General features: G+C 44.6%; 1 protein-coding gene across 1 annotated transcript in view; it reads left to right on the top strand.

Annotated features, from left to right (window-relative positions):
• Nucleotides 1-1725: 1725 nt before the first annotated feature.
• Nucleotides 1726-10033, top strand: part of ROR2 (receptor tyrosine kinase-like orphan receptor 2) — an 83278-nt gene continuing 74970 nt past the window's right edge. Inside the window, 2 exon segments of the mRNA XM_015421525.1 lie at nt 1726-1741; nt 6859-6936. Of these exon segments, the coding sequence (XP_015277011.1) occupies nt 1726-1741; nt 6859-6936 (94 nt within the window).

Raw genomic sequence — 10033 nt, 5'->3', positions numbered from 1 at the left:
CTCCTTCTTTGTTTCCATTCCCACAAGCTCTAGTGAGGCAGAAGCAAATGTGAATGGTAGCACTGCACCATGTGCCCTGTTGACTAGTACATGCTGTGCAATTATTGAATTTGCCTTTTACACAACTAGCAAATTCCTTTGTTAGCTCAACCTCGCAGGAGAACATAATAATGAAATATAATTGCCATATCAAATTTGGCCATCAGCCCGTTTTCATTGCTTAGCACCAAAGGTCAGTAGTTCATTTCACATACTGGCCTATTTGTAGATTTTTATGACCACTCTATAAATCAGTCACTGAAGAAGTAGTGCAACATTATTCCAGAATGCTATCTTTTAGATAAAGCTTTGAAAAGGATAATGTTAGTATGTTGTCTCTGGGGTTCCATGTAGGTTTATTGTATTGATCATTTAGGTCTGAGGGATCCTTTTTGTGTGTGTGTCAGATTTTCAAAGAAAGCTATTGACAATCTGGCTGCTAGTAGTACAATCCTATGTAGAGCTACTCCAGTCCAATTTTATGGGTTTACAATGGAGTAAATCTATACAGAATCCTATTGCAAGTTCCACAGTGGCCCTGGTAACTTTGCAACTGAATAATGTTTGATGTTAGTTAACCAGTTTATATAATTCCATAAAGAGATTATTATAGTTTGGCTTCAAATGTTAGTAAAAGGGTTGGCTTCAATGTCACAAACACTGTCACTGTTCACAAAATTAGGCAGGCATGCAAGTCCACAGTGGAGGAGATACTGATGACCCCCCCCCCCGGCATGATTGCTGAGAATGTGTAGTGTAGGTTATGTTAATCCACTATATAGAAAGCAGTGGTTGTGGAGGTTCCTTTATTGGTTGTTTGCTTGCTTGCTTTGTTTGTTTAGTACATTTTTTATCCTGCCTTTTCTCCAAGATGGCAGAAATGTTTCTCTTTTCCATTTCATCCGCACAATATGCCTATAGTTGAATTAGTCAATAGGGTTGTCACGTCCCATCTTCTCCCCGGTGGGGGGATTTGGGGGGGCACTCCAGGAGGGGGAGGGGCCATCCTCAATATGATGATATTATACAGCGTGATGTCAGGGACACAGTCCCACACACCCACGCACCCGCCCTGCTTTCTTCCAACAATTTAAAGGGAAAGTTCCCTTTAAATGGTTGGGGGGAAGCGGGTGCTGTGCTCACCTACCCTGCAAGCCATGAATTTGTGGTTTGCAGGGCAGGCGCACATGGCCCCCACTTGAAAAGAGTGGATGCCATGCATACCTGCCCTGCAAGCCGCAAATTCGTGCTTTGCGGGGCAGGAGCAGGTGGCCCCATTTGAAAAGAGCAGGCACCGTGCGTGCCTGCCCTCCAAGCCGCAATTCATGGCTTGTGGGGGCAGATGTGCATGGTGTCCGCGCTTTTCAACTGGGCCACAGATGACTGTTGGGGTTGTGGGGCTTCCCTCGCCAGCTGGCTGGCTGGTATCTGGGGGACACCCAAAAATTGGGGGGTCCCCGCCCCCACCTGGGGCATCCCTGTTGGTCAACAACAGGAAAATATGGCTATTTTTGAAGCACCTATATGTACTGAAACTATTACTGTTTTATTGGAAAGGAGTAAATGTTCCTTGGCTTTGATGGATTATTGATGAGTACACTATTAAAGCTCCATTAAGTTCTGCAGCTCAGAGTCTGGTGTTGCATTGATTACCAGTTAGAAAAATGTCTAGGTTGAAATTCAGAGATGATTATAATTGAAGGTGAATGTTCAAAGTCAGAATACCTTTTTAAAAAGGTAATTTTAAAGGGGAAAGTTAGAAATGACTTGTCTGTTTCCGATATATAATTTGCAGAATGCAAAGAGGATCTTTCAAATTTAACATACTATTCATACAGATTTTTTCTGTTTGTACTTTCTGTGCCTTGTAATTATCCACTGATAAGGCACATCTGGAGGTAGCTTGCTTTGCCAGAAATAAACATACTGAACACATGGAAGCCTTGCACAAAGCTGCTATTTAAGAGGCGGGTTTTTTATGAGCAAATACTTTTGTCTCTTTCCATCTTGATTTGAGGGTTTTAAAAATCAGTTAGGAATGCAGGAGGGTGGGAGCTGGGAAATAACCCCCCATTCTCCTGTTTGACTCTAGGATTCCACCAGCAAAGAATAGGGCTTGAAAACACAAGAAAAGATGCTGAGTTTTCTGTTTTAAAAAGTTAAATTTTCTATGAAAATACTAATTTTTAAATGTCTCTTAAAATCTGCAGTATTTATTTGCAAGTCATAGTATGGATAAGTTGTGTTGATGACTCCTGGGTATTGATTTCTATGCCATTATCAGTTAATTTATGTGTTAGTTAAGTACACAAGAACATAAGAGAAGCCAGTGTTGGATCAGGCCAATGGCCCATCCAGTCCAACACTGTCACACAGTGGCCAAAATACCAGGTGCCATCAGGAGGTCCACCAGTGGGGCCAGGACACTAGAAGCCCTCCCACTGTTGCCCCCTCCCCCCAAGCACCAAGAATACAGAGCATCACTTGCCCCAGACTGAGAGTTCCTATCTATACCTTGTGGCTAATAGCCACTGATGGATCTCTGCTCCTTATGTTTATCCAGTTCCCTCTTGAAGCTGTCCATGCTTGTAGCTGCCACCACCTCCTTCGGCAGTGAATTCCATGTGTTAATCACTCTTTGGGTGAAGAAGTACTTCCTTTTATCCGTTCTAACCTGACTGCTCAGCAATTTAATTGAGTGCCCATAAGTTCTTGTATTGTGAGAAAGGGAGAAAAGTACTTCTTTCTCAACCTGCTCTATCCCATGCATAATCTTATAAACCTCAATCATGTCACCCCTTAGCCGTCATTTCTCCAAAGTAAAGACCCCAAGCATTTTAACCTTTCTTCATAGGGAAAGTGTTCCAACACTTTTATTATTCTAGTAGCCCTTTTCTGCACTTTCCTTTTTGAGGTGTGGTGACCAGAACTGTACACGGTACTCCAAATGAGGTTGCACCATCAATTTATACAGGGGCATTATGATACTGGCTGATTTGTTTTCAGTTCCCTTCCTAATAATCCCCAGTATAGTGTTGGCCTTTTTTTTACTGCAGTCGCACACTGTCTCAGCATTTTCATTGAGTTATCACATTTTCATTGAGTTATCTACTACGACTCCAAGATCTCTCTCTTGGTCAGTCTCTGCCAGTTCAGACCCCATCACCGTGTATTTATAGTTAGGATTTTTTGCTCCAATGTGCATCACTGCCACGTTGACGCCCACTCACCCATCCTTGACAGATCCCTTTGGAGTGCCTCACAATCCTCCCTGGTTCTCACCACCCTGAACAACTTTGTGTCATCTGCAGATTTAGCCACTTCACTGCTTACTCCAATTCCAAATAATTAATAAACAAGTTAAAAAGCATTGGATCGAGTACTTAGCCCTGTGGTACCCCACTGCTTACCACCCTCCACTGAGAGAATTTCCCATTTATACTCACTCTCTGTTTCCTATTAATTAGCCAGTTTTTGATCCACAAAAGGACCTGTCTTTTTATCCCATTACTATTGAGCTTACTTAGGAGCCTTTGATGAGGAACTTTATCAAAAGCTTTCTGGAAGTCAAGGTAAACAATATCTGTTGGGTCCCCCTTGTCCACATGTTTGTTCACTCCCTCAAACAACACTAACAGGTTAGTGAAACAACTACAGAACCCTTACAGAACCCATGCTGAGTCTGCCTCAATAGTTTTTGTTCATCAATGTGCCTACTAATTCTTTCCTTAGTAACAGTTTCCACCAACTTACCCGGTATTGATGTCAGACTGACTGGCCTGTAATTTCCCGGATCTCCTCTGGAACCCTTTTTAAAGATGGGAGTGACATTAACTGCCTTCCAGTCCTCAGGAATGGAGGCAGATTTTAATGAAAGATTACAAAATTTTGTAAGGAGATCCACAAGTTCACATTAGAGTTCTTTCAGAGCTCTTGGATGTATGCCATCCGGGCCTGGTGATTTATCAGTTTTTAAGTTGTCTTTCAGTCGTAGAACGCCCTCTCTCATCACCTCAATCTGACTCAGGTCTTTCAATACCCCTCCTGAAATCAGCGGTTCTGGAGTGGGCAAGCACTTCTCATCTTCCACAGTGAAGACAGAGGCAAAAAATGCATTCAGCTTCTCAGCCATTTCCCTATCATCCTTCAGTACTCCTTTTACCCCTTGGTCATCCAAGGGCCCCACTGCCTCCCTGGCTGGTTTCCTGCTTCTAATGTAATTGAAGAAAGTTTTATTGTTGGCCTTTATGTTTTTTGCTATATTTGCCTCATATTCCCTTTTTGCCTGCCTGACCACAGACTTGCATTTTATTTGTCACATCCAGTGCTCCCTTTTATCAACCTCACTGTGGCTATCTTTCCACCACTTAAAGGAATCCTTTTTACCTTTTACAGCTTCCATTACTTTGTTTGTTAACCATGCAGGCTTTTTTCTATACCTATTTGTGCCTTTCCTAACCTGCGTACATATTTTTTCTGAGTGCTATACCCCAGCAGTGAGTTCTGTATAACTGGAAGGAACTTTGGGCTTCAAGAGCATCCTGCTGATTCTGCATCAAGTTCCCAACCTACATTCCGTTTGTTCTCAGTACAACTCTGTGTTCAAAACTAGATGGCGTAGCATTTTTTCCTGGTTCCTCTTTTCCATTATCAGTCTAGAAAAGAAGTGAGGTTCCAGTATGAGACTTCTTAAACAAGTAAAACACATTTTGTCCCTATCCCGATTTTGATGTAATGACAAAGTTGCTTTGGAAATTACTCTTGCATGTACAATCCATTGTGTTATTTCTAAAGGAAGCAAGGAATTTGCATTTCATTTATTTGTGATACATATTGTTAGGGACAGTTACAAACTATTTGCTTTTGGTATCAGTTCCCTTGAATGTGGATGCAACAGTCCTGCACAAATAGGGAAAATTAGGCAAGAAGATATCAGAATTCAGCTGTCCATTCCGCATCATTCATCTTGTATGGGCCCTAATTATAGCATGCTGAACAGGTTTTTTACAAACGTTTGGAATATTTCTTCTGAAAAATCTTGATAATCTAGGAAGAACATGTAGTACAGGGTAGTAGTGTAGTACTTTTCAAATTTCCAGGTACCTTAGAAATTTTGAGGAGGCGTGGTGACTAGTGCTACCACAAAATGGCTTAAGAGGCAGAGCCAAACACAGTACTTCTGTCCTCATTTTTCAAAAGAGTTACAGAAGGGAGATAAAAAGCAATGAAGGAAAGCCTGAGAGGAGGCGGCTGGGTTGCCAGTCCCCAGGTCCTGGTGGGATTTCCCCTGGTTTTTGGGGCTTCTGCCTGCTGCCAGCCATCTTGCCCGCGGGGGAGCCCCACCTCCAAACAGCATTGCTTTGTGATGTCCCCAACACAATGACATCACCCAGAAATGACATAATCACACTGGGGCGACACTCTGTTTTGAGGGCAAAACTCTATGGTTTGAAGCCAGTTTTACCATAGAGTTCTGCCCAAAACCCAGAGTGTCTCTGTGCGACGTCTCTGATGTGATGATGTCACTTCCAGGTGATATCATCATGTTGGGAATGTCCCAGAATGCCCCCCAAATTCCCCCACTGGTGCAACAAGGGGACCTGGCAACCTTAGGGGGTGGGAGGAAGATTAGGAAATAAAAAGAGAAGAAGCAATGTTCAGGGAGAAGGATTAAAAATCAAGAGTGCCTGAGGAGGAATCCTTATCACTTCTCCTAATCCCCCAGTGGCTTCTATTGAAGCCATGGAAAACCATTTCATTTGAATGAGGACAGCCGGTAACAATCTCTGACTTATACTTGCCACACCCACTTTCTAAGAAGATCTGTACAGTACCATGGTGCCCATGGATACTACTCTAGGGAACCCTGCTGTAATACCATGAGTTGTTCATCAGTTAGAACCCCCTTTCTTCTGACTCCTCGATGGGGGTGGGGTCCCTTCCACTTGTTGATGAGAACGTGGAAGGAATTCTATTGTGGAATGGATAAAAAAAAATTTCCAGCAAAGCAATGTTTTTTTTAATTTCATCCATAAAAATATACACAGTGTCCTTTGAAACTGTTGTATCAAAAATCCTTTAGATATGGAACTTAAAAACTTGCTGTCAAGTGCATAGACCAGAGCCTCTTTCACTAGTATTCTGATACAAAGGAGGATTACAAATGTGATTCCAGCCCCAGGGCATTTGAAGTGTTGCACTTGGTTCTAACACCTCATTCTGTTGCATGCGCAGACCCAGGCCTTCAGTGATCAGGGTGTTTGCAAGAGCCTAGAACCAGAGAGTTAAGACCCAGTGTGGTGTAGTCAGGGTTGCCAACTCTGGCTTGGGAAATTTCTGGAGGTTCAGGGGTCGAACCTGGGGAGGGCAGAGTCTGGGGACGAGAGGGAGCTCAGTGGGGATGCAATTCCATATAGTCTACCCTCCAAAGCTGCCATTTCCTCCAGGCGAACCAATCTTGTAGTCTGGAGATCAGTTGTAATTCAGAACCCATCTGGATGCTGGCAACCCTGGGTATAGTGGTTAGAGCGTTGGACTAGGTTCTTATTTGTATTCCCAGTCTGTCATGGAAGTTTGCTGGGTGACCACAGGCCAGTCACATATTCCCAGCATAACCTACCTCACAGGGATGTTATGAATATTAAATAAAGGAGAGGAGGATGTTGTAAACTGCTTCTGCATCCCACAGTAGAGAATATAAATGAAGTAAATAAAACAAAATAATCTAGCCAAGCTTGCAAGTCAAAATGGTGAGAGAGAAACAAATAAATTACATGTGACCTAGGGTCTGATGTTAAAATATTTGTGTTTTTCTCTTAGGGGAAATGGAGCTACCAGATTCTGATGACCCATTAGGTCAAATGGATGGGCATGATAGACCAGTTCCAACGCACAAAGGTAATAATATTCTATTGGTCTTCTATTATTATCGATATGCATTATAAAGTGCAAAAACTTTAATATTGATAGGCAAATATCTCTAGCAATTCCAAATCTTGACTCGACTCACTAGTTGGCCACTATTTGTGATCCCCACCAACCCACCTTCTCCCCAAGTTTTCTGCTTGCACCAGAGGACTGGAAGGAAGGAGACTGTCTTCCTTTGCACAAAACACAAGTGCAATGATCTTTTCTTGCCTCTTACACCTTTCTAAATACTGCTTGGAGGAGTGAGCAGTGGTGTCATACTTTTATAGCTTCTTGGCTCAGCTTGGTACATGACGAGCCTTTTCCCCACATCCTTTGTTCATGTCATAGAACTTTACATTGAAGGCATTTTTGTTTCTGTATTCTGCAAGATCAGTATCAAAAAGCAGAAGGCAGCTTTTTTGAACAATTCACAGAGAATTTACAGGAAGGCTTAATGCTAACACTGAGGGAGCTGATGGAACCCTGAGCATCTCAGCTTGTAGGAAAACACAAGCCCTGGCCATGGCTTGCAGAACAGGCACAATTTGAGTAAGTTCTGTAGTCTGCGGTCACACGTATCAGATAACACGGGGGGGGGGTGGGAGGCGAGGCTATTTGTGCCATCGTAATTTGACGTGCCACTACGGCGGTCAGACGCGATGGCCGTTAACCCGGGGGGGGTTCTGTCAGAGGATTTTGGCGTGCTTCAACAAGGAGGCAGTAGGAGCGCGCTGGAGCGATCAGACGGAGACAGTCCATCTGAGGCCCATTGCAAACAATTTGCTGCTGGACTTTCCGAGATACTTTTTTACTCCACATCTTCGGCTGGGTGGTACGGGTCGGGAGCGGGTGCGCGATGCTTGCCAGATGTGTCCATGTGATTGCGCCTGTTAAATCCACCTGGCATTCGTCCCTCATGCGTGGCTACTTGTGGTGTGATCGGAGCCGTAATAAACTGTCTCTTTTACTTCAAAAGTTGTGTCAAGTAAGCTCCAACACAAACACTCCATTCCAGGCCTCCTAGAGTGTTTTTACAGTGGAGCACTGGCTTCTTTACTTATTACAGACTTTTCTCTGGAATTTGTTATCAGCCCAAAAAAGCTGTGCTCTGTGCTTCAGGAAAAGCATTCCTCTTACACCAAGCAGTTCTCCCAAGTCTATTACTCTGCCTCTGCATTTGGGTCATTTTAATGTAGACGTGGATGTTGTGAGTTTCTCCAGTGGTCCAGGGTGGGCAGTTACAACCAATGTTCCCTCTAAACTATGGAGACTTGTGAGCAAAAATTCTACTTTGTGAGCTACTGGCATTAAAGTAGTGAGCGAGTGGTTTGGCTACTGCATAAATCAGTTTGCTCTAGAGCCATCCTTCCTGAGCTGAGACAAAAATGTGTGAACCAGATGCTAAAAAACTGTGAGCTAGCTCACACTAACTCAGCTTAGAGGGAACACTGGTTACAACTCATGGGTAGAAGCTCCGCCTGGAGGCCAGCAGGGTCAGCAGTCTTTTACTGACTCCTAGTGTGAGTGGCTTCTTCCACAACCCCCAGTTTCGGACCTGTCTGGCTTGCAGACAGGTGGCCATCTCACTGCGCTCACTGCTTTTTCACAGTGTTCTTGTTTGTTATTCTCCTCTCTGCCTATCTTGAGGGGCTTTATCATCTGTTGCTGCAGGAGTAGGGCCAGGGGTACCTTTCTGGCATACCATTCCACTTCACTTCACTTCAAGGGTCTCTCGCTAGAAGGGGAGGGACACTGTGGGGGCTCCATGCTTTGACCACAGTAGCTCCCCGTAGCTCCATCTGAGGCAATGGAAGAGCATTGGCAGCTGCAGCTGAGGTGCCTGTTCCTCAGGACTGGACAGAGGAACGCTGTGACCACCTGACCTGGGTCCATCTGAGAGTACTTTGAGGCCTTGTGATGCTTTCCACATCCCCCACGTTTCCCAGGAGCCTGCAGCTGAGCATATAGTGTTTCACCAGAGTTGTTCAGAGTGGTCGGCTGAAGGGTGCTCATTATAGCAGCGGGACCAAAAGAGAGGTGGTCACCCTTGGTCTCCTTCAGGGACAAAGTGGGAAAAGAGAGTGGCAAGAGAGTGACATGTGTCAGTCTTGCAGATTTGGACCACGGTGCGAGGAGTGTGGTCCTTCCTCTTTCCAGTTGAGTCCCTCCTCTTCTAGAGACTGCCTCTCCTCTAGCCAGGTCAGGCCAGCAGACTTGCCAGGGCCTGATCTGTTGGGTGAAAATGCACAACCAAACCTTTTGGCTTGGATCAAGGGAGAAATGCAGAAGGAAATCAGCTCTGCCACCCTAGCTGAAGCTCAGCGTTGTGGGGCCAAATGCAGTTGCCGTCCTAAATGCTGAAGCAGGCCTCATTCTGTCTGCTATTCTGCTGGACAAAGCTGAGAGGAGAAGCAAGTTTTCCTACCCAATAATCCTCCCTACCCCACAAGAATCCCTAGGTCATGGCAGCAGAATTTCTCTCCCAGTATCCGTAGTAGAGAACATAGTCTTTTGCTGGATCCCACCTCAGAGGTCTCGGACCGGTCAGATGCCTTCTTGAACAGAGAGGAGGGTGAACTCTCTGAGAAAGAAGAGCCGCTGGTGAACATGCAGACTCATCTTTTTCTGCAAGACGTCTTTCCAAAATTGCTGCCTAAGATTCTCCATATTCTCAAGATTCCACAGGGCAAGAAAGAATTAGAAGAACTAGATCTGGCTAGACCAGCATGCTAAACTATGGCTTTCCCACATGCAGAAACCACTTCTAGGTACCTTCTCTTCCCTTTGGTTTTTGACATGGTTTTCAAGTCAGAATGGGAGGCTCTTGCAGATAATCACCAGATTATTTCCCAGCTCAGTCCCATGGTTCTGGAGCTGGCAGAATGGTTCAAGCTTCCCATGGTCGACACTTCCATGGCAGACCTGACCTCCAGCATGGTCATTTTGGATTCCAGTGGTCTTCTCAGGGATCCCTGCAGGGTGAGGATCAACCTGGCCTTCGGCAAGAACTTTAATGCATCCTTGGCAGGAGTGCAGGTTTCATCAGCGGAATCATTATTGGCTAGAGCCATTTATCTTTGGGCTT

Source organism: Gekko japonicus, unplaced genomic scaffold, assembly GCF_001447785.1.
Source record: "Gekko japonicus isolate JY-2015 unplaced genomic scaffold, Gekko_japonicus_V1.1 scaffold1189, whole genome shotgun sequence".
NCBI lineage: Eukaryota > Metazoa > Chordata > Lepidosauria > Squamata > Gekkonidae > Gekko > Gekko japonicus.
This window is presented reverse-complemented; position numbering and strand designations above follow the sequence as displayed.